The sequence below is a fragment of the Typopeltis vanoorti genome, chromosome 11 (genome assembly GCF_054136105.1).
Source record: "Typopeltis vanoorti isolate ZY-2024b chromosome 11, IOZ_Tvanoo_1.0, whole genome shotgun sequence".
Taxonomy (NCBI): domain Eukaryota; kingdom Metazoa; phylum Arthropoda; class Arachnida; order Uropygi; family Thelyphonidae; genus Typopeltis; species Typopeltis vanoorti.
In genome coordinates this window covers 89,060,666-89,086,684 of record NC_143559.1, presented here as the reverse complement: position 1 = coordinate 89,086,684, position 26,019 = coordinate 89,060,666, and the positions used below count along the sequence as shown (strand labels likewise).

Here is a 26,019-nt window from a genome sequence, read left to right as displayed (position 1 = left end):
TAGTACAAGTGCAGTCTGACAAGTGCTTTATATAGTGGCACAACCACCTCCTTATCCCTATACGTTAGTGTACTTTTAATCATAGCAGCACTTGCAATATGTCCTCTAAACTTCACTCTACTGTCAGCCATCACTCCCAAATGTCATCCAATTTCTGCAGTACAGCACCATCAATATAGTATATAGTACAATATACATCATAGCCTTAATATTTCTGCACTCCAAAATCAAATGGCTTGCACTTATTAATATTAAAACTACAACCCCCCTCCTTTGTCCAAGTCAAAAGTCTATTAAAATCTTCCTAAATGGAATTAATGGTGCTACTTATAATTCTCCCCAACTTTGTATCATCAGCAAAACACTGAAGATCCCCAGTCAGTCCCCATGATGTATCATTTACAAACAAGTTAAATAGCAAGGTCTAAGAACAAAACAGAATCCTGAGACACACCACTGGTAAACTTCCTTTTTAGAGACACTGCTGCATCATACACGACACATGCTGGTATCATTCAGAAAGCCAATCATCACCTAACCAATATAAGAGTGTGAATTAAATGTTTCAAAAGAGTGCTAATTAGGTGACAAGAATGCAACAAATGGTAGTAGGGTGGAGAGTACCGACAGTATAATGGAAAATGATGTTAATGTAAATGTGCGGCTGTGAAAACAGAGGAGAACAAAATGGACATTAATAAAGAAATGGCTTGCTTGAATGCTATCCTTTGCAGAGCAAAGTGCAAAATCGAAAAATCAGCAAGAGATTAACAGGGCCAAGAAGAGAAAGAAGCATGATCAAACATAATAATAAAGATCGTGCAAACAAATGAGAAAAACAAGTTAAGGGGAAAAAAAATTATATAAAGAGACTCAATGATCAAGGAAGTACTTAATGAAATTGTAACAAAATCATGTTTCTCTGGTGCAAAAATTCACGATGTTAGTCACACTATCTGGTTGCAAAAAAGGTAAGACAAAGGAAATGATTGTCTTGGTTCACACAAATGATTTGAGAGGTGAGAATTATTCTATGAGGGAGGATGTCAAGGAATTGTTAGAAGAGGCAAAACTGAAGAGCAAGAAGTTAAAGATTGTAAGTCTTCTATCACATTATGATAGAGGCAAACTGAGGAGGAAGGCATTGTTAGCTAATGAATCTATACGTAGATTATGCAGAACGAGTGATGTAGGATTTGTAGATCTGTGGTCTGTGTTTGATGGAAAGAAGGATTTGTATAATGCCCATGGACTGCATGTAAATGGTTTTAGTATTAGGTGTCTAGAGAGGGAGAGCTTTGTTCACTGAGCATGCTTAAGCACAAATTCAGGAAACTTTAAGCAATTAGAGTAGAAGCATGAGGTTTATGTGAAAGTGAGGATGACTAAGTGTGGAATCTAGTCTCTCAAGCAAAAATATTGAATAGGGTAGTCAATTCAGGAAGTAAACATGGATGGGGCCATAAAGGGATGCTGCAGTTTCTATATACTAATGCCAGACATATCAGGAATAGGAGAGTGGAATTTTTGGCATTGGTTGTGCAACCTTGCCAAAAGTTATAGGTATTAGTAAGACTTGGCTAACAGTAGATGATGTAGTTACATGGATAGAATGTGAAGCAGTTAGCATTTTCACAGAAGACAGAGAAGATAGGATGGGAGAGAGGGGGTATTGCTGATGATAGCAGAGGAATTGATGCAAAAAATAATAGGAGATAAGTGGGAGGGTGGCTGTTCATTTGAAGCAGTCTGGTGTGAGATTAAGGCCAGTAAGACAAAATATACAGTTGGTTGTTTCTATAGACCGGGGAGTTCCACAGATGATCCAGAAGAAATGCATCATCAAATTAGTACAATCAGTACAGGTTGAGTGATTGTTATGGGGGACTTCAACTATGGAGATATAGACTGGAAGGAAAGGGGAATTTATACACCTACTAAGAGATAATTACTTGAGGCAGCATATGATGGAGAGGACTAGGAGATGAGAGAGTACTGGACCTGATCATAAGATCAAAAGAGCTATCTATAACTAAGGTGACCACATTGCCTCTGATTGGTGAAAGTGACCAGCCAGTCATGACTTGAGATATTGTACAACATGAGGAATATTATATGAAACTACAAGACAGGTGATTATGACAAGCTCAGGAAGAAGTTTAAATCTGTGCCATGGCATAAAACACTGCAAGGGAAGGATGTTAGTAGTGCATTGGAGATAGTTAAGGGTCATCTAGAGGAAACAATATTAAATTGCATACCTAAGGTAAGGAGGGTTAATCAGATAGAGTTAGATGGATGAGTAATATCATTAAGCATGAGCTGCAGAAGAAGAAATGCTGTGAAGGGTATATAAATAGAAAGGTGAACAGCAAACTCATGAACAGTAAAAGGCTCAGGCAAGAAAGGTGACCAGCATGGCAAGGAAGGCAAAATCAGATTATAAGAAGAATCTAACCAAGCAGACTAAAGGAAATTCCAGAGTTCTTTCATTATGCGGCAAGAAAAAGGAAGAATGACTATGCAAGATTAACCTTAATGAGCAATGACAGTCACAAGGTGACACATGCATATAAAATATCTGAGTTACTGAGTGACCACTTAGCAAGGATATATCATCCTAGTGAGGTTACTACTTTGACATATATGACAGACACTAATGTGGGAACAGAGATGAATGAATTAGATATTTTTAGGATATTGCAGAATCATGAAATTAGTTGGGATATCAGCTCTGGTTTTGTGAAAATGTGCAAGGGAACAAGCAATGCCTCTGACTAGGCTCTTTAAGTCTCAGCTCTGTTAGAGTTCTAAGCGAGTGGAAAGAGAGGAAAATAATTCCCTTGATTTAGGGAGGTTTCAAGACTGCAGTAGCAAATTATAGACCAATCAGTATCTCAGGTGTGGTGGTAAAAGTATTTTTACCAGGTGTGGTGGTAAAAGTACTGGAAAAATTAGTTAAAAGGAGAATTCAAGAATGGGTGGATAAAAATATGATAAGGAGCAACATGGGTTTGTTGTGTTGAGAAGGGTTGGTCATGCCTTAGTAATTTACTAATTTTTTTATAATAGAGTAACAACAGAGTTGGATAAAGGAAGTGGCTACATGATGATTCTGCTAGATTTTGCAAAGGCATTTGACAGAATACCACATGGAACTTTGTTATGCAAATTAGAACAAATGGGGATGGATGTGACACTGGTTAGGTGGATAAAGAGGGTGGCTGCTGGAGAGATATCAAAAAGTGGTATATGGAGAGGCAGAATCAAACAGGTGACAAGTGGTGTGCTGCAAGGTTCGGTGCTGGGACCACTGCTGTTTAATTTGTACATAAATGATACAAGAAATAACCTGAAAGGAAATATTCAGTTGTTTGCTAATGATGTGAAATTCATCATCATCATCATGTGTCATCTCCTGTCCAGGCAGTTGATTACCATGATGTGATTCATGGTTGACTACAGGTGTAAGGATATTGTGGTGAGGACCCTATCTCTTCCACATTGTTATAAGTATTCATGGTTGCAAATCCATGTGTGTGTGTTCACAGGGCTGGTTTGCCTGTTCTGCAGAATGAAAAATCTGAGTTTCTGAGCGAAAAAAAACCCTCTATGTCTGTATGAGACTGGCTAACTCACCTTTAGTTGAAAGAGACCAGATAAAGGTTCCTCACATGGACGAGAATCAAACCCAGGTTTTTCTGACCAATGGGTTTCGGCTATACTAAGTGAGCTATGGAGGCTCTAATGTGAAATTAGGAAGAGTAATAGTTAATGAAGGTGAGGTGGAGAACTTGCAGGACGATTTCAATAGGCTGTCGGTATGAACAAAAGATAATGGGTATCAGTTTAATGTGGAGAAATGTAAGGTTGTGCATTTTGAGATAAACAGATCACAAACTGTGTATCACGTTGATGGCACTGTACTCTAGGAAATAGATGAAGCTAGAGATTTAGGGGTGGTTGTAGATAGACAGACAGTTAAGATTTAGATGACATATTGCTAAGGTAGCCCATAAGATTACTTGGCTATTGAAGAACACATTAACAAGTAGAGAAAAGGAAGTTGTCAAGTCTGGTCTTCTGAGTTTCTTGAGATAAGAAAGTGGTGGAGAAGATTCAGAGGCAAGTGACCAAGATGATGAGTGGTTTGTGGTCTCCAGATATCCTGGAGAAAAACCACCATGATCCACCATAGTAAATTCAAAAAAGAAAGACTGTTTTTAGAATCTGCAGCAGCACTCAGAACTCAACTGAATTTAAATAAATACAGTTGCATAAAACTTTCCACAATTTGGGAAACATTATCAGAGATCCCAATTTACATCCTAGGCCACCTACAAACTCCAACACAGGGTGCACCACCTAGATAGGACTTTAGAATCACCCACGTGTTTTACTTAGTATTCTATTGTATTTGAGTGTGTTGTTACAAAAGTATTTGTAATCCCTGAAGATATCTCAGTGACTGGAGACGAAATACTGGAAGCTTTAAAATTAGTTTTAATCCTTTCCCAGTGCTGTAAATATTCCATTAAACCTCCAACATGATGTCCTCACAGAACTTAAGCCTCGACACATGAAAGTGCCCATATAATAATAATATAATATACTATCTATTCTTATCCTCTGCAGTACAACCTATCATATGGAAATCTATCAAATGCATTTGCAAAGATCAATAATATCACTGTATAAGATTCTCCATTATCTAATACAGGGGTCTCCAAACTACAGCCTGTGGGTCAGATGCGGCCTGTGATATGATTTTATCCGGCCCGCCAATTGGATTAATTTTTCAATAAGAATCTGTAAAAAAAAAAACACTGGGTGTTGATAGATTTCAAATGCATTAATTAAAATTGTATTCAAAATATATTCCCGAATAGCAAAAAGTAACTGTATCCAAGGTACGGTCTTTCTGACTGTAAAAGGTCAGTTAAAATGAACTAATGAAGAAAAAAAATTTGAATTTTACAAAATTTTACAAGCAAATTTGAAGATATTTGCTTGTAAATTTATTTCTATTTTTGGGACAATGTATCTTTGCGAACAAACTTTTTCCCAAATGAAATATATCCAGTCAAAATACAGGGCAAATTTATCTGATGAACATTTGAAATCACTACTTGTAATTAGTGCTTAAAAATTTGAAGCAGAGTTTAATAAGATTTTAAAAACACAAACACAGTTACATCATTCACATAAATGGTTTTATTATAATTTGTGATAAAAATATGAGAATTTGCTGATAGTGTTCATTGTCATTAATATATGATAATTCAATCTCACATACTCTGTAATCAGTTTTTATCTGCTGTCAATAAAACTCATATATCTAGTTCTAGAGTTTTTTTGTTACTACAGCCCGCTGAACAGTGTTGAAGTACCCAATGTGGCCCTCACAGTGAAAACTTTGGAGACTACAGATCTAATACATTCATTACCTTATCATAAAATGCAAGTAAATTGCTAAAACAAGACCTACTCCTTTGCAAATTCATACTGACCATCATAAACAATATTATGTTCATTTTCTGTCATAACAAGATCCATAAAGATGATGAAAGCAATGATTTTACATCAAACCATTATAACTAATTAATAATGGAAGAACATTAATTTAATTCTTTTTATTTGCAGAATTTTTGGCTGTTTCATAGCCATTATCAATACAATTATAAGTAAACAATTACAAATAATAAAAAGAACATCAATTCAATTGAAAGTATGTGATATTATATGTAGTATAGCCTGCAGGAGATAGCTTCATCTGTATTAATAGATATCAAAAAAATAAATTACAATCAAATAAATTAGTTAATAAAATATTTTTAAATATAAAATTAATTAATTACAATTTACAGAACACATGAAAGGTGAGTATCAGTCAGTATAGCTTTCCAAAATTAAGAAAGTTGAAGGCAATCATTTTTGTTAACGTTTGGATTGTGAACGTGTGCTTCACAGCTTTCTTTGTACAGTAGAATCTTATCAGAAGAAAATAGCTGTTATGTAATACTATTATTATTATTATTCCTGACACCTCCAAGGAGTCCGAAGCTCATCACGGGGAGGACACCTACAACTGTTTCAACTGATACAACTGTCTTAACCACTACACCAAACCTTTACTACGAATTATCTCAATCAACGCCATCTACCGCCCACAACTAGTATTTTTTGTCTGTAAATTGCATGTGTTCTGAAGGTATTGGTCAGGTTAGGTTCTTGCAGTTTGTCCATAATAAAAGTTATTTTCTTCTGGAAAGACTGTACAAAGTAAGCTGTGAAGCACACATTCACAATCCAAACCTTAGCAAAAATGATTGCCTTAATTTTTCTCAATTTTGGAAAGTTATACTGACTAATACTCACCATTCATGTGTTCTGTAAATTGTAATTAATTAATTTTATATTTATTTTTTATATTAATATAATTTTATTATTATATGTATTATAAAAATTATATATATATATTTTAAAAAAGAGTAATGAGTGCAGAGAATGGATCTGAACAAGTAAAAAGCAACATGGAAAATCAGAAGAGTAAGGAAGGAAGGAGGAATTGAAGTGGTGAATATGAATGGAGAAGTGGGTAGCAAGAATACAGAGCTTTCTTTTAGGTTACACGGTGGTCAGCATTCATAGTGAAAATTTTATGGAAACACAACATGTGTTACAATAATTATTTTATTTAACATTAAGCAAGTAACAATCGACGTTTCGACTTAATATTGAGGTCATCAGGAAAACATGCATATGTACACAAAACAAGCTACATGATGCTGCACTATACAAAAAAGTAAGATGAATCTAAATGTTTATTAATCATTTATCCTAGCTCAACCTTTGATGAGAGAAGAAAAAAAAAAAAAAAAAAAAAAAAAAAAAAAAAAAAAAAAAAAAAAAAAAACCCTCCACTGTGGTAAAACAGGCCTATCAGATTAAACAGGCCTACCAAACATGCCACAGAATTGAGTGGAAAGGCACCAAATCCTACACTGCACCAAAACCTGGTTTTTAAAGAAAATTCAAAGAAGCTTGTAAAATGCTGAAACATCATCCAAATCTAAACAACAATGGATTAATTATTCCAAGAATGTGGAGGACTCATTTTCAACCCATATAGCAACCAGAACAACCCCAAACAGAAGAAAATCCCAATACGAGAGGACTTTTAGCTGCTTAATGTAATTTCATTTTTTTTCTCACCAGAGGTTAGGCTAGGATAAATGATTAACAAACATTTAGATTCATCTTACTTTTGTATAGTGTAGTATCCTGTACATATGTTTTCCTGATGACCTCAATACAGAGGTTGAAACGTCGATTGTTACTTGCTTAATGTTAAGTAAAGTAACTGTTGTAACGTGTGTTGTGTCTCCATAAATTCTTCATTATGAATGAATGCAGAGAATGAGAAAAAAAAAGTATGCAAGACAGACAGACAGAGAAATAGGATGACTCACAGTGGACAAAGAAACAGCATGAGAATGCTTGATGCAGCTGGGTTTGGAGAGGGTTCTCAGATGGGTAATGAGGGAATGGAAATGACTTGAGAAAGACATAGAGAAGTCAAATCTGATAAGAAGTATCAGCAAAACTTGTTATAGATCCAGAAATGAACTGTTATGTTTGCATATGAATGCTAGGGAACAAAATTGTTGCATTGATTGAGTTTGTTCACAAAATGCAGGAATAAGTGAGATGTGGTTAGATGAGGATGACATTCTGACAGGAATAGAGATGGCAGGGCATGATATTATAACATAAATTAAAAGCCAAACGGCTATTTTTCTGGCATACTTAATAATAATTAAGGGGATACAAATCCCTTGTTGTTCAACTGCCAGTAAACATTAAAAGCCAAATGGCTATTTTTCTGGCGTCCTTAATAATAACTAAGGGGATACAAATCCCTTGTTGTTCAACTGCCAGTAAGCATTAAAAGCCAAATGGCTATTTTTCTGGCGTCCTTAATAATAATTAAGGGGATACAAATCCCTTGTTGTTCAACTGCTTGCTGGCAGTTGAACAACAAGGGATTTGTATCCCCTTAATTATTAGGGTATGATATTTTTTGTGGAAACTAAAAGGTAAAAAAGGAGGTTGGAGTGCTGTTTATTATAGAAAGAAGTTATACCCATGCAAGTTAGAGATGGAAGGGAGAAATAGTGGCAGTGGTTTTGAGGCATGAGATAGACTTGAAGAGAATGAAAGACTTAGGTGGATGTTTCTATAGACCCAATGATGTGGAAGGTAGTAACCATGAAATATATAAGCAAATTAGAAAATCAAATAGGGAAATGTGATCATTATGGGTGATTTTAATAGCAATATAGATTGGTATGATAGGATAGCATCTGGAAGTAAATGAATTTAAGTTTTTGCGAGACACCTACCTCAGGCAGTGTAACAGAAGGCACAAAAGTATCAAGGGTCTTGGATTTGATTATGTCAGCATCAGAGGAAGTCACTATGAATCAGGTGCACAATCTTCCTCCTGTTGTTCAGTCACCATGAAGTGATTACCTGCATGGCTGCCAGCCATATGAGGAAAGGATATATATGGAACTACAAGAGTTACAAGAGTGATGATTATAAAGTGATCAGGAGACAGATTACAGTTGTCACATAGAATGAGGAGTTGGGTGGAAAGGAGATCGATGCTGCTTGGGTGATATTCAAGAATTATCTAGTAGAAACAATGTCATATTCTGAGGGTCAGAAAGTTAAATAACACAGATGTGAAATAGTTGAATTCAGAGATTAAGCATGACATATAGAGGAAGAAGGCATTATGGAGGCAGAATAAGATGAGTGGTAATAATCAGTTCCATGAGGAAGGAATACAAACAACAGGCCAGAAGAGCACCAGTTAGCTAATGAAGCCAAAAAAAAAAAAAAACCTAGCAAAAAGAATGATTATGGAAGTATGACATTAGTTGAAGAAAACTGTAAAAAGATAGTGCTGCAGAGGATACAGCTGAGATAATAAATGAGCAGTTCATAAATGCATTTCATCTTTGTGAATAAGAGTTCGTGCAGAGTTTGAGTGAAGTGGAAAGGGAGGAGGAGGAGGAGAGACTGATTATGAGTGAGTGAGCAGGAAGCATATAGAGAATTGTGTAAACTTGATGTTGATGATGGAATTTGATGATATATTACCAAGCGCTTTGAGGGAATGTGCCAGGGAGATGACATACACATTTAATATGAGTCTTATGCTGGGCCATGTTCAAAAGAAGTGGAAGAAAGGCAAATTTGCTGTCTCATAAGTGAGGTGACAAGACTTGAGCTTCAAATTATGTGCGTTTTAGACATTAGTGAGAGTCAAGATCCAGAAATGGGTTGACAACAATGACATTCTCTTGGGTGGACAGCATCGATTTGCTAAGGGAACAAAGACGACACTCTTTCATTTCAAAAGATCAATAATATATGTATATCATGCATTCAAAGTGGATTGCAATATGTTGGGCACTTTTCTTATAGTAGATGTAGCAATGCAACAGGCCCTAAATTATTGAGACCAAGAGAAGTCAAAGGGAAAAGACTGAAGCAAGGATGGCAACATGAAACTCAAAAGGATTCCTGGAGTGCAATAAATGAAGAAAGCAGAAATAAGAACTGAATGGAGAAAACTGAAGGAAACCTTTGTCCAGCATTTGACTGATCCAAGTTGAAAAATAAGTGGATATTTACTATTTGATTTATCTAATTTAGGAGACCGAGAAAAAATAGCTCACTATAAGACTGTGATGTGCTTTGTGCAATAATGTCAGTTATATTTAGGATTCAGTAATTACTGAAAATCTTTCAATGACTGTTCCTTCCTAACTCAACAAAAGATTATAAAATTGCTATTACCAATGTTACCTGAAAAAAAAAGAAATTAACTCTATGAATTAAGTTACCTTCTGTTGCTAAAGAAGATAATTCTGGCTGCATACAATTATCAATAACACTTTGGTTCCCATTACTTAAACTGGGAACTTCAGAAGATGTCTGCTGATGTAATGTTGGAATTTCCTGAACATAGTCATGGTGCAATTGGTTTCTAAAATCTGACTGCTGAAAATGTTGGAAATTTTGGGGCTGAATAGGTGGGTGATGCATATCCTGCACCTGAGATTGAAGAAGAGATGTTTGAATTTCTTGCAACTGTGCTGAAAACTCCTGTGGCTGGATACCTTGTTGTTGAATGTGCTGAGGATGTTGGGATATATGTTGTTGTTGTTGTGGAAGCTGAGGAGGATGAATTGGCTGAGGCTGATAGCATATAGGTTGTGAAGAATGTTGAGTTAACTGTGAAGAATATTGAAGAAGCTGATGGACTTGTGGATGTGAGATCTGAGATGCCTGCTGGTGTGATGATATCACTGATGGAATGTGCTGAAACTGATGCTGAGGACTCTGAGGACCATGCTGAATTTGTTGAGGATGAGAGAGCTGTGTGATCTGGTGAGGTTGAGGAACCTGTGGCATAGTCTGAATTTGCTGAGATTGGGGAAGTTGATGAATACTCTGAATTTGCTGTGGCTGCGAAAACTGAGGAACTGACTGAATTTGTTGCAGCTGAGATATCTGAGGAACTTGTGAAATTTGTTGGGCCTGAAGCTGAGTGAACTGCTGTAGAGATGATTGGAAATGCTGTGGCTGAATCTGTTGATTATCTTGAGATATATTAACTGAGTCTATTTGGGATGGTTTTAGATAAGACTGCACTGGAAGCTGTGCTTGATGTTCAGAAGTTTGTAAAATATGAGATACTTGAATGTTCTGATTAACTTGATGAACCTGCTGCAGGTTATCTTGCTGATGAGAAGAAGTCTGCTGGCTTTGTTCTTGTGTCCCATGAGTTTGTTGATGCTGCTGTTGATATAAATGTCTTTCTCGCAGTAGTGATGAAATCTGGTTTCTTATTAACATGGCAACAATGCGAGTGTCTTCCTCCATGATATTACCAGTTAATGCCTAAAAATATAAAATGTAACATATTATTGTTCAATAATTAATGAAATTGCCCTCATTTCACTCCAAGTGATTCATCAAATCATTAAAATAATTCAATCATATTACTTATTTTCTAATTAATGAACAGTTTAAATTAATGTTTCTGCATCTGATTAAATTGCAAAAACATTAAGCTGTTTATTAATTAGAAAACAAGTAATAAGATTAAATTATTTTAATGATGAGTAACATTATTTGTTATTTCAAAATTTGCATTTCAAAAATTAAACAATGAATTTGTAGAAACTGCATTTTATATTTATTGTATATAAAAGACCATCTTAACACATCAACTCTATCACTGACAACAGCAAACTTATGGAAAGAGATAAAAATTAACACTTTGTTATGAAGCATATCCAAAATGGTGTTCATCATAGTGAGAATTGAATATACATGCAGTCTTTGCTTTGTCATCAGGGGCACGGTGGCAATATGTGCAATGCACACAGGCACCAGGATAGTAAAGGTGCCAAAGATTTCAGGTGAGGAGGATATACTTAAAAAAATATATTCTTCATTAATTATATTAAAATAAATTATATTTTTGTTTAAATTTTAATTACATTTTAGAAATCTGTCTTAAACGAATTATTTATAATCACTTATTTGTTATTATTCATTAAGATCTTATTTTATTCTGATCCTAGTTCTAACAAATAGTTTAGCATAAACAAGTAAAAACTTGAACTTGCGTGAGTTCACTGGTTACAGGATGACGCGCATTTGAATTTGTTTAATCTTGTTCACACTCGCTTTTGCTCTAAACATATATAAGAAAATCTGCTGCAATTCTTAACTTTATTTTATATTCTGCTGTTATCAGCAGAATATAAAATAAAAATATAAAATAGACCAGGTGATGGAAAAGATGGTGAAGATAGTATGCATAAGCAAATAGAAGAAATGAGTGGAAGGAGGGTAATTATTATGGGAGATTTCAACTATGGTAGCATTGATTGGAGGGAGGAGAGGACACACAGGAGGAAGGAATTGGATTTTATGCGGTTATTAAGGGATAACTATCTGCGACAGCATGTAATGGAAAATACTAGGGGTCAGAGAGTGCTTGAGCTAGTAATTGCATCTGAGGATTTGACTGTAACAAACATGACCACATTGCCACCAATTAGTGAGAGTGATCATAGGGTCTTGACTTTGGAGGTGGCTAAAGGTGTGAAGTTTACAATTAAGACAGGTACATGTGGAATTATCGAGCTGGTAAGTATGACAAGCTTAGGCGTTTGATTGGTTCAGTGCCATGGCATGTAAAACTGCAAGGGCTGTATGTTGATAGTGCATGGGAGGCGGTTAAGGAGTGTTTGCAGGAGGCAATGGCTGACTGTATACCTAGGGTCCGAATAATAAATCAAGTAGGGATTAAATGGATGAATAACACCATTAAGCTTGAGCTGCAAAAAAAGAAACAACTGTGGAGGGAATTTAAGGAGAAAGGTGACCTGCAGGCACATGAACGGTATAAAGCCCAGGCCAGAAAGGTAACAAGCGTGGTAAGAAAAGCAAAAGCAGATTATGAAAGAACATTAGCCATGCAGGTTAAAGAGAATCCCAAACAGTTTTTTCGATATGTTGCAATAAAAGAAAAAATGTATAAGGCAGATTGATTTTAAAGAATGCTGATGGTAGGGAGGTAACCGATTCAGTAGAATTACTGAGTGAGCACTTTGCAAGAGTATATCATCCAGGTGGTGACATTGCAAAATGGAAGAACCAACAGCTTATCCGGGAATTGTGGTGAATGAAGTGGAGGTGAATAGGCTATTACAAAACCTCGATGTCAATTCATCTGCGGGATTGGATGGTATACCAGCTCATGTCGTACGAGAAGAGGCTAAAGAATTGTCAGTGCCTTTGACCATTTTGTTTAATTTGAGTCTCGGGTCTGGGTTAATCCCAAGGGGGTGGAAAGAGGGAAAAATAGTTCCACTGCATAAAGGAGGTTCCAAGACTACTGTTGAAAGTTACAGGCCGATCAGCATATCAGGAATTGTTGTCAAGGTCTTGGAGAAAATAGTCAAGAGGAAAATACAAGATTAGATAGATGAAAATGGGATACTGTATGGGGGGGGGGGGGACAGCATGGTTTTGTGAAGGGTAGATCATGCCTCAGTAACTTGCTCACGTTCTATAACGCAGTGACAGCTGAACTGGATATGCTGGGGTTGCTGTATACTGCTGGTAGATGCATGTGTCATGATGGATTAAGGAAGACCAGATTTGATGTAAAATCATCCCTTGTATTTTGTTACAGTGTAGAGGATGATTCATCACTTTAACTGATTCTTTGAATGCTATTGAGTAAAGGATTCTTCATCATTTCAGCTGATTCTTTGAATGCTCTTGAGTAAAAGTGGTAATCAATATAGGGCATTTCATTTTGTTGCCATTCTCCTAAATGTTTTGTATCTGTTGTATGTGCTGCCATCCCTGATTTGTGCTTTCTTTCATTCTCAACATCCTTGATGTCTTCCAATCAGCATATCTCCCCAGATCTGCCAGTTTGTCCTATGTAGTGTAGACCTCAGTTGCAACTGTTCTTGTAGACATCTGGTTTTTTAAGTGGCAGATGTGATGGTTTAGGAGGTTTCAGATGACTGAAATCAGGCATCCATGGAGTCAAAAGACTTGTCATGGGAGGTCCTTCCTAGAAAACACAGTCTATCATACCACTCCTTGAATTCATTGACCGTTCGTGCTTTCCCACTCTATCAGGCAATGCATTCCATGGTTCAACCACCCTCCATGCAAAGAAACCACTCCTCACAGTCTTACTCACAGCTTCCTTTTGTAGCTTCCAGGAATGGCCCCTTGTCCTTGCTCTTTCCCTTTGATCCACCAAGCGAAAAAACTCCACAGTATCAACCCTGTAACTACCTCTCAACAGTTTAAAAGTCTCAATCATATCATTTCTCCTTCTTCTATCTACCAAACTCTGAAGTCCACATTTCCTCAGCTGATGGACTAATACAACAGGACTATGCAACATTGTATAGTCCTGAAACCAGTTTTTGTTATCCACCTCTGTACCTTTTCCACGGTTAATTTATCCAATTCAAATCCTGGGGAACAAATTTGATAACCATATATATAGTCTAAGTGTGGTCTGATCAGTGTCTTATACAATGGAACAATAACTCTTATCTCTGCAAGTCAACGTCCTTCTCAGTATTGCAGCAGTTCTGTTAGTTACCTTCACTATACAGGTCCCAGTACTAAGCCCTGTGGGATTCTACTTGTAACCTTCTGCCTCCTTGATATTGCACCACCATACATAACTCTCTGATACCTATCAGATAGCCAATCCTGAATCCAATTGACTAACCTGACATCTAAACCCATGTGCTGTAACTTAAATACCAGCTTATTATGTGGCACCCGGTCAAATGACTTTGAAAAATCCAAATAAAAAAAAAAAGAATGTGCCTTTCCTTCATCAACCGCTCTTGTAGTGTTATTATAAAAGGCAATCATATTACTAAAGCAAGAGCACTCCTTAACAAATCCATGTTGACTCTCACAGATAATATTACCTTCATCTGTCCAACACCATATATGGTCCCTCACTAATTTTTCCAAGATCTTAACAACAACTAATGAAACACAAACTGGCCTATACTTAGACACTTCCAGTCAGCTACCACCCTTATACAATGGCACTATCTTACCTTCCTTCCATTCTCTGGGTACCTTTCCCATAGCCAGACTTTCATTGAAAAGCCAGATCAAGAGAGCTGTCAGTTCTTTAGCACATTCTTTCCAAACTTGAAGCGAAATTCCATCCAGTCAAATAGCTTTATCGACATCCAGAGTACTCGGTATTTGAAACACTCTCTCCTCTCACACCTCTAAACCTCGAACCTGCTCTATCCCTCTAGTATTAAAACTTACTTCTCCAGGATGAAATACTCCAATAATGTATTCACTGAACAACTCCACTATGTTCTCTGCATCAGTCACTTTATTCCCATTTTTATCCCACAGTGTCATTATCCATACTTACCATACTATTCACTCTCCTGGCTTGAATCTTATATTCTTCATGCACCTGCTCTCCATCTGTCTCCTTATATCTACTCCATAGCCTCTTTTTCACCTGCAGTTCCTGTTTGATATTGTTTGTCATTCACTTTACACCAAATTGTGTCCACTTCTTCACTCATGGAATACAGCTTACTATTGCTGCTAACAAATATTCCTTCACAATTTCCCAAATGCTAATGATAGCCTTCCAATTACTCCCTCCATGGAACTCTCCCACGTTGATATCTAAGACTATTATAATCACCTGCCTTATAATTCCACACACATTCCCTTCTCTTTGATACTCCTGCATGTCTATTTATCTTCTATGAGTCAAAACCATGTGGTCACTCTCTCCAACTGAGGGAAGAGATGCCATCACAGTTATAATCAGCTCTTCTGATGCTATGACCAAATCCAAAACTCTTAACCCTTGTGTTCCTTCTATTACATGTTGCTTAAGACATATGTCCCTCAAGAATTCTATACATGCATTTTCCTCTTCCCAATTTATACTGCCATAGTTAAAATCTCCCATAACAATCATTCTTCTTACCAAGCTCAACTGCCTAAACATCTCCTGCTCCTCATCTTCAGTGCTCATGGCTTGTAGCAACACCTCACTAAATATCCTGTCTTGCTCACGTCTACTTCACACTATATGCTATCAAAACCATTAGTGTCACTGCCCTCCAAAGTCTCCACTCTGAGAGGACATAATTCATCACTTATCATAAGCAGTACTGCACCACCACATTTTCCCTTCCTATCCTTTCAAAAAAATGCTGTACCCTGCTATTTCTATTCCTGTTAGTACATCATCTTCCTTCAACCATATCTCAGAGATCTCAATAATCTTCAGACTGATGCTACAAGCACCACCAATTCTTCTCCTTTATTCTGGATACTCGTGGCATTAGTGTAAAGCATAAAAATGTCACTGTTTCTATACCTATCCTTATCCACTCCTGACTCCACTGTACTCAGCTTTACCCGATGTATTCCCCCCCCTTCTCCCATCCATCCTGGTACTTCTAGTTTCTCTTCAATGATACATCGACTCGTTCAGAGAACAGCAATCTCTCTAGATACCTACATCTTTTCTCATTCAAATGCAAATGTCTCTTGCATACAGTTCCTTTCTGTGCTCAAATGTCCTCCAAGCATGCATGTATTCCAATCCTCTCTTCTGATACATGCTGGCTATCATGCTATTCATTATCAATGCTCTTCTACTCAGCTCATCATTATCATACCTGGGAAATAAACACTATCTTCACTCTCTGAGTCTTCTTCTGTACAACCTCAAGCATGAATCTCCGATCTCTCGCCACCCTATTTACACTGTCTCTCAAGTCATGCGTGTCCACCATCACAATCATCTCATCCATCCTTTCATCCCACTTAATTGCCATAGTCACACTTTCTATCGTTCTTCTAGGCAAACACTTCTCTGGCATCCTATCTTGCGTACCATGGATCATCGAGTCTCCATACATCACACCTCTCACCACTCTGTTCCTTGATTGGTCACCTGCATCCCTCATTCTCTCTCCTCTGACACTTTCTCTCTGTGTTCCCCTACTTACCTGCCATCTTGGCATCTCTCTATCCCTTGTTTCAGCACTCCCAAGCATTCTTCTAATTCCCTCTCTCCTCTTCTATCATTCCCATGACTCTTTCACTCCTACTCTGATTCACCTTGCATTCATCTCTTCCATTCACATTGATTACTGCTTTTACTCAAGAGCATTCAAAGAAGCAGCTGAAATGATAAAGTATCCTCTACAGTGCAACAAAAAAAACAAAAAAAAAGGGATGCTTTTACATCAAATCTGGTACTCTTTAATCCATCACAACACACTTGTACCTACCAGCAGTATACAGCAACCCACAAACTAGCAGCCAGTGTAACAGTGAATGCTCAATTTCCATTGTTTGATCATTTTCAACACTCTTGATCACTTCCTCACAGATAATCCTTCTAATTATACTATGAATGTTGTTTGTCTAGGCAATTTAGATCACAACCTAGTGTTGATTTTTTTCTTTGAAGCAGCACTTGCACAACAATGCCAACTATGCTTGATTTCCTTTCTTAGAGATATCTGACATTTCACTTTATATTCTCGTCCCCTATATAAAGCCTTGGTTCTTCTCCAAAAAGTGTACAAAGGCTGTTGAAGAGAAGCAATAATCATTTCATCTTTCATCAGTCTTCATCTTCCTATATTAAAGAAATAGTTGTTGACAAATTAAGAACAAATTAAAAAAAAGAACTTTGAAAGGGTCAAATGAGGAAATCTGCATCATATCCAAATGGCAGACATGATTTCTAGTCCCATAGTCAAAGCAATCAGCCATAACTCTCATCCTACTCAATGCTGCGTGTGGTATACTATAGGACATTGGTGTTCAACCTTTTTTACTACACAAGCTACTTTTCTATAAAAAGTTATATCACCGAATAAAAGGTTATTCGGCGATCTACTCTTTTATGTTATTCGGCGATCTACTTTCTTATATACATCACGTTCCCCCAACCTGATATCTGATTACGCACAAATAAACAACTAAAAAAAATACACAACTAAATACTTTATTTGTGCATTTAAAAATTTATTTATCCACTTTTAATTATTTTAATATAACAAAAATATATATATATATATTGGAATAAAATATTTATTTCTCTATTTTGGAAAACCAAAGTTAGAAAAAACAACAGATTGATTACAAACTCACAAGTTACAGAAAATGCTGGTTGATTAAAAAAAAAAAAAAAAAAAAAGTTAATGTGAAATTTGGCATTGTTTGGACCTCGCAACATTTTCATAGTCAGGTTGATATGACGAAGTTGTCAATCACAGACAATCATCCAAATGATCATTTGTAATTTGGTTTCTTAATTGATTTTTTATGACGGTCATATTTGAAAAAGCTGATTCTGACAAGTATGTCGATCCGAAACAAACATGACAGAATTTTTCGTGCAATATCAGTTAATATTGGGAATTTTTCATGTGCATACTTCCAAATGACTTCATTGTTTATTGATTTTAAATGTAAACTATTCTGAATGTTTATTATCTCAAGTTCTACTTCAGCTTGGTTTATATCAAACAGCTCACTAATTTTCTTTAAAATTTCTGTGATGTTCAAGTTTTCTTGAAATAGATTACTGATAAAAGATACAGTCATTTCAGTTTTATTAAAATCTTTAAATCTTGAATTTATTTCTTCCTCAACTAATTCTATTTCACAAATAAATTCTTTTAAATCACAGCAAAGCATTTCTTGATTTTGTTCAAAAATTTTTAATAAATATGGGAGATGTCTAAATTCGCGGTCATTTATATTTTTCTTTAATAAAAGTAAGTATTGTTGGAAAGTTTTCATTGAACTTCACATGGCAATTAAATTTTTATCTCTACCTTGTAACTCTAAATTTAAATTGCTTAATTTCGTACAGAAATCTACTAAAAATGATAAGTGTAACAACCATCTTTTATCACTCAATTGTGGATAAATATCTCCTTTTTCATCAAGAAAAATTTTTATATCGTTAATTAATACAAGAAATCTTTCTAAAAATTGACTTCTGCTGAGCCAGCGAACATTATTGTACAACACAAGTTCCCTATCATCATCTGCCTATAATTTAAATAATTGCCGTTGCAAGGCATTTCCTCGAACAGAATTTACAATTTTAAATGGAATATCCAAAAACATCTTTTGTGTTTAATCTTTTACTACACAATACTTGTTGGTGAATAATACAGCGGTACGTTAAAAAATATGGATATTTGCCATCCTTTTTACATAATGAAATGAAGCCTGATTTATTACCTATCATTGCAGGAGCACCATCAGTAGTAATAGACACAAGTTTTAAAAGCGGAAATTCGTGTTGTTTCACAAATTCATCAAATGCCAAAAAAATGTCTTCTCCCCTAGTCCTTCCCAGTAATGGTATAATTTTCAAAAGTTCTTCTTTACTTGAATAATCTTGAAATACCATGTGAATAAATACCATTAACTGAGCAATATCAGTGAAGTCATTTGATTCATCAAATTGTAATGAAAACACAACACACTGGTGAATGTCTGACATTAACCTGGCCTGGAAACTTTTCTCCGGCAATCAGAACTCTTCCTTTCGGCAATTTGAAACCTTGTCTGCAGCCTAGAAGTAGTCTCTCTCTCTCTAGCAACATCTCGAACTGAGAAGCTCCTTTCTGGAAGCGGGAAACTCCTCTCTCTCCAGCAACGTGGATCTGGGCAGTCTCTCTGATGGCGACTCTGGACCGGGCAGCCTCCTCTCTGACAGCCATTCTGGAACCAGGACCTCTTCTGCTTGCTTCAGTCCCTTTTTATTAGCCCTCCTCTGAGACCTCGCATGAAGTTTGGTAATCCCCAAAGAATCGGTATGAGTCTTTCATCTTAAGTTTCAAATTTGGCACGCCTTTTGTCCTCCTCCACTTTCTCTTGATTGTAAGTTGCTGCCCATCGGAAAGTTGTTTGAACTCTTTCTGATTGACTTCGGAGATGTTTATACTTAGAGCCTGCAAGCCTTTCTCATACATACAAGTTTCAATAACAATCTTTCTAATGCCACCATGTACAGCTTCAGCGACAAAAACATTGCCTTTGTTTTTAACACTCTAACATATTCTTATTAAAGCAGTATCAGTTAGCTTCAAAAGAGTTATTTACAAAAACATCTAATATAAACTATACCGAGACAAACAAAGTTTATTTTTTTATAATATTCACATGGGACTTAACCTAAGTAAAAAATCAATGTAATGTGCTTTGGAATATTTAATATTTAAGCTACAATCGAGTTTTTACACTTTGCTTATAATCCTATTCACTCGGTTCGCTGTTTGATTTCCACTGATCAAAATTAATTCATTTACCTGGACTTATAAGAAAATTACTGATTTGACAATTTTAACAAAAAATAAACAATAACAATACATTTAAAGCGAATTAAAAATAATATAAAATAATGATAAATAAAATATTATGTTTTCAGTTTTAATTAAATTTGTAAGTAAGGAGGAATACACAAGAGATCAACCAAAAATCGCTCCACGATTGACGGGTTGAACACCCCTGCTATAGGAGATGAACGACATTTTAAATCTGGAAGCGACAGTCAACAGGGATCCACAGTTGTCAGAGACGCTACACAAGTTGTAAAGACAGTATACTAGTGTGCTATTTTATGATAATGCTATATGCTGTATCATCTTTATAGCATGTAGCACCAATCTATCATAAATATGACACATTATATAGATACTAAACAGAGACAAAGAGTTTCACTGCATTAGATTATAACCAAACCAATGTGTATAAATTTCCAACCTGGTGTTCTTGGTGATGAGATATCTCTGGAGAGGATTCAGAAATGAGTCAAAAAACATATTGTATATAATGAACATTCCAGAGGCTTGATACTGAATAACTTTGGAATATTAGTTGAGGAGAGGTTTGAGAAAACGTAAATCAAAGTATAGAACAAGCAAAATATTTGATTATTTAAGCACAATTTTTAGTAAACATGGCAAACTCAATTTGGAAATAGATAATTGAGTAATTAAAGCTGGTGGGGAGTCAGTCAAATAAATTTATATGGAGATAGAAATTAGCCTAACCACCAAACTAGCAATACGCAAGACAGTATTTAAATGTTAAAAGTTTTTTCACTTGGTTATACTATAAATTAAAGATACATTATGGGATACTACGGCTATTGATGTGAAGTCACTAGCCTTTATATATAAGTAAAGTAGTTGTGAAGATACTTGATATGCAAACACTGTTTGCTTACACTTGGATATAGGGTTAAACCAAGAATATACTTTCTTGGCATCTTTGATTTATAGTATAATCAAGTGAAAAAATTATCAATATCTATAAACAATAAATTACACGATAACCACAGTAATTATCTTTAATGAAATGAAAGTACAGGCAGTCCCCGAGTTACAAACGAGATACGTTCTTGAGAAAGTCTTTAAGTCGATTTGTAGGTAACTTGGATCCTTGATGAACAGTGCATATGCGGTAATAATAATAATTATAACAATAATATGATAATAATAATGACCCTGTACTGTAATAAAAGTTACAGAAACTATTGTGCTCTTTCTTTTAATTCAAACAAACAAACAAAACAACAACAAAAAAAAACTCATACAAAAAGTTTAGATAGGAGATAGGAGAAATTTAAAAAAATTTTAAAGACAGTACATCAATGTCTTGCTTAACAGAAGAGGCATTTCTGAGGCAAGAAGGTAGGCTAACGTTAATCGGAAGATGATGATGATGGAGATCAAGATTTGATTCTGTTTCTGGAGGAGGGGAGCTTACCACTGAAGTTGGTTTCTTGAAAAAGGTATCTAGGGTTGTTTGTTATCAATAAGGTCTTCATTGGTTAATTCTTGTGAATGGGACTCGTAAGTCAATCACATCATTTTCATTTATGTCCAATTGTAGTGCATTGCCACTATCCACCACAGCTTTTTTGACTTCGGCGATGTCGTCTGTGAAGCCACGAAAATCATCACAGAATTGAGGAACAGTTTGTTCCACATCCCTTTAATTGTTGATTGATTCATTTCTCCGAAGAATCAGCAATGTTTTTGATGTCATTATGGATGTTATATTTCTTTCGGAATTTTCTCAAGGTCATCACATTACCTTTTGTAGCCCTGAAGGCTTGTGGGAATGTATGCCGTAAGTAATAATCCTTAGATGCAGAAATGACTCCCTGGCTGTAGTAACGATGTAGTGCTGGGTGGTAAAAATACGACCTTTACATTAGAGTGAAGGTCATCTAAAGATGTTGAATGTCCAGGAGCACTGTCCGGCACAAGCAGAATTTTCTTTTATGAACAATAATCTTCCACAGCAGGAATAAAACAGTTCAAGAATCAATCTTCAAACATGGCAAGTGTGACCCAGGCCCTTAAATTTTACTTCCAAATAACAGGAAGAGCTGCTTTAATAATGCAGCAAAGTGCAGATTTGTTCACTTACACAAAAGAAATTAGTTCCCAAATTATTAATTATCCTTATGGAGAGCCTTGGGAGTCCATAAGTATGGAACGCTATAAGTCAGGTCATCCGTAACCCTGGAACCGCCTGTACAGATATTTCATACTGAAAATAACAGTACATCATCATTGCATTATTCTTGTTGAGAGGCTTATACGCTGGTTAAACATGATAACTAATATTTAAGGAATTGACAGCGTATACTAGAAATATAGAAATAAACTTTAATATATACTTTCCGATATTTCGGCAAACGTCACGTTGCCATCTTCTTGGGAACTTACTACAAAGACACGTGCACACAAGTACTAATAACAGCAAATGAGACTGAATCTAGGAAGGTAGCGTTTTTCTAAAGTCCTGATGGTGCCCCCTGGCGGGCTATATTGGTAGTTCTTGGCCTTTGGGCTGAAGTTCTTCTGATAAAAGTTTCCCAAATTTGGGGCAGTCTCATGCATCCAAATTTGTTGAGGTATGGCATGTTCCTAAGGGCCGAGGCTGATTCCATGAATAGTCTTTCATACTTGAACTTGCTGCGGTGTATTACTGTGGCTTTCTTCCATCTTATTCTGTGGCGAGTATCCAGAGCATGGTCTGCAAGCCCAGAGTGGCTGTACTGGTGAAATCGGATGTAATCCTTGTGTTCTGAGATTCTGATATTTGCTGTCCTGCCTGTTTGGCCAAAGTAGGACAGTTTACAGCTGCAGCTGTAAACTGTCCTACTTTATGTCTAACTTAATTCTACCAAATTGCCTACCCCCCCCACACACACACTCAGTAGTTTTTCGACATCGCAGAAAGAGGAAAAGCAGCAACACCCAGAAAAAGGTATGTGTAAATTTCTGTTCCTTATGTTACATATACTTTTTGATGCATTTACCCTTACAATGCCCTAAGAATCCATGAGTAAATAGCCAATGACATTTAAACAGGGGCACTCCTAAATTGAAGCAGGCAAAATAGCCGTAATTATAATACATTTAATTTGTTCTCGAAGAAATTAATTTACAATAATTATTTGAAATATTATTTCAAAAAAAAAAAAGAAAAGAAAAACTTGCTGCCGATGTTCCAGATTATATTATTTTTATTGTTGTTCTAAATCATCGAAATCGAATAATACTTCACAGATTTCCTTTAGGACACACTTGAGTAACTTTGCTTTATAGAGAATAACATGAAATTCTTTAATCACATCACTAATTTTTTTTCTTTAGAGGTAGGTGTGTGGGTCAGTTAAGAATAATAATAATAATACTCGATTGTTCTTTGTACTTTCACTTTCTCAGTTTCCTTGTATAATTGGTCATTACAAAATGAAATTAACAGTTATGATTTAAATTTATATGTATATTTTCTGTATAATTCAGATATTATAGTCCAATTTTTAAAGTGAGCGATACATTTGCTTATATTTTATCATTCAAAATATATATATCAAATGTGAAATTTCATTTCCATATTTTTACAATAGAATTGAACTTTATTTCGCCTTTGATGGTTTACCCCCCCCCCCCCACGTTGCTTCACTATCACGCACCCGAAAACTGTTATGAAACGTAGATGCAGTTTTTATTTAATTCGTTATTTCTCTCTCTAGTAACTGCTCCACATAACTTTAATTTTTCGATACAGAAACTATGTGGTGATTATTATAAATTAGCAAAATATAAATCAGAAAATATACATATTATTTCCTGATTATTATAAATCAGGAAATTATGTGATATTTGGTTATAGGCAAAATTAATATTCAAAATCACTGCCATCCTTCAAATACAATATCAGAATAAAGAAAGATGGAAAAACCAAACAAATAATTTCTGCATGTAAAATATTCAGATATTGCTTGAGGCTCTTTAGTGTGCTGCATGTTCTATTGTTCTGCTTCTCAGTGGGGGGTGCATTAGTAATCTCCGTTAGCTTAGAGCTGAGCAGAAAGGAATAATTAGTAAGTATACCCAAGACACGATTCATTTATGAGATGGCAAGCAGCAGTAACATTCAGGGTAAGCAAAGGAAACTTCGTGCGATGCAGAAAAGTTGGAGCCTTCGCCTTCAGCAGCTATCATTCTACTCTGTAATGAGGAAACAGCACAAAAAATATTACAAAAAAGTGTTTGGACATATATCGGATTTTGTTATTTGGAACAGTTTCCTCCTGCACAAGAAAAAAATTTTTGTCTACCATAACATATCTAGAATACAGAATAGAAATCGTGAAAGCATTGCTACATGCACATGCGCCTTCTTCAGCAAGCAGAGAAACAGGTAATCTTGCCAGACATCTGAGGTTGAACGCTGCTAACTCCAACTATTATCCCGAAAATCTACCACCAACGGCTAATAAAAAAATACCTGCACGAAAATGTTGTGTATGTAATAAAAAAATATCAGAAAGGAAACAAAAATCTGGTGCCCTGAGTGTAAAACTGCTTTGTTTGTTTACCCTTGCTTCAGGGTGTTCCACACTGTTCAAGAATTTTAAATTCTGAACAGTATGAAATAAAAAATGTTTCTTTTCAGGACTACAAATATTGATGGAGCGATACATGAATGTACTGTTTCCTTTTCATCTTGAAGGTGAATTTTTAAGTTCTTTTTATAACACAGAATTATATTTTCATATTTTTGAAGGAATAAAATATAAGAGGAAGTGGAATACTCTTTCCAGTTCCTATTGAACTGGAAAGAGTATACCAGGTAAACTATTTCACCAAAAAAAAAAAATAATAAATAAATAAAATTAAGAAATAAAATATATAAATAATAACGTGAAAATTTTCACCTTGCCAACACTCAACAGTAATGCGATATGGGATCCAAATTTCTTGTTTCGGAGATATATATATATATATATATATATATTACAAAGTTTTGTAATAAAAATTTCTGCCACAATGAAGTTTGACAGAATCAACAGTATTATTACTACCTTATTTCTGTTTCTGGTGTGGGAGAAAAACGGTAAAATGTCACTCTTATAATTATATCAGATGTTATAATGGCAAAAATAGTAAGAAAAAAATCATTTGCACTTTCTCTGCAAAACACAAAGAAAGAACATTGTAAATTCACCCAGTGGAAAAGAAAATACTACATATTTTTCTTCTGTCATCTGATTTTTTTTTTTTTCTTTTAGTACAAAGAAGAAATCACTGCATATAACATGGAGTATGCAGGAGGGAAAAAAATCCGGAAATTGTTTATATTATAACGAATAGAGAAATCATGCCGGAAAAATTATTCATGTAAGATTCTAATATTGACAGACATAACATTTTCTTCTAGGTTATATCACTAAAGTAACTAAACCTTTGCTACTATTTTACACTAAAATGACTGGATATGTTCCCCAAGTGATTTACGTTTGTAACAGTTGTCTTGCGAGCGATTTATGAAATAAATTCTCTGTAATATCTGCAAATTGAAAAGGTCTATATCCCCTCCCCCCCAAAAAAAAAAAATATGATGAAAAGCATATGCACCTTTTCTTTTAAAATAATTCAAATCCTCTTTTTCAAGATAATTGTATGAAATTATTTATAATTTTTCGATAATAAACGTGAAACTGATCATTATAAATAAAGAAATTATTTTGGCATAAATGATGTATCAGCATGTAAAATAAATGTCAGTATTTCTGTTAGGATATCTGTAATCAACAATCGAAAAGGAAACAACATTCTTGATGTATTCTGCACTACAGCTTGAGGAACTTTAGTGTTCTCTCTTTCCTTTCTCAATAGCACCGAGAGTAATAGGCCTTTAGCTTTTCTTCCGCTAAGAGAATCTTATCAAGTATTTCTAAGACATAGATTATTTTAGAAATAGCAACCAGCAGCAGAAGTAGTGATATTTAGATTTTTTTAAAGAAAAACAAACAAA

General features: G+C 35.4%; 1 protein-coding gene across 5 annotated transcripts in view; it reads right to left on the bottom strand.

Annotated features, from left to right (window-relative positions):
- LOC150101835 (uncharacterized) overlaps positions 1-26,019 on the bottom strand; it is a 574,375-nt gene that overhangs the window by 269,411 nt on the left and 278,945 nt on the right. For all 5 annotated transcript variants that reach the window (XM_090400439.1, XM_090400440.1, XM_090400442.1 and 2 more), the window contains one exon: positions 9,921-10,980. In XM_090400439.1, the coding sequence (XP_090256565.1) occupies positions 9,921-10,980 (1,060 nt within the window). The remainder of the gene's footprint in view (positions 1-9,920; positions 10,981-26,019) is intronic.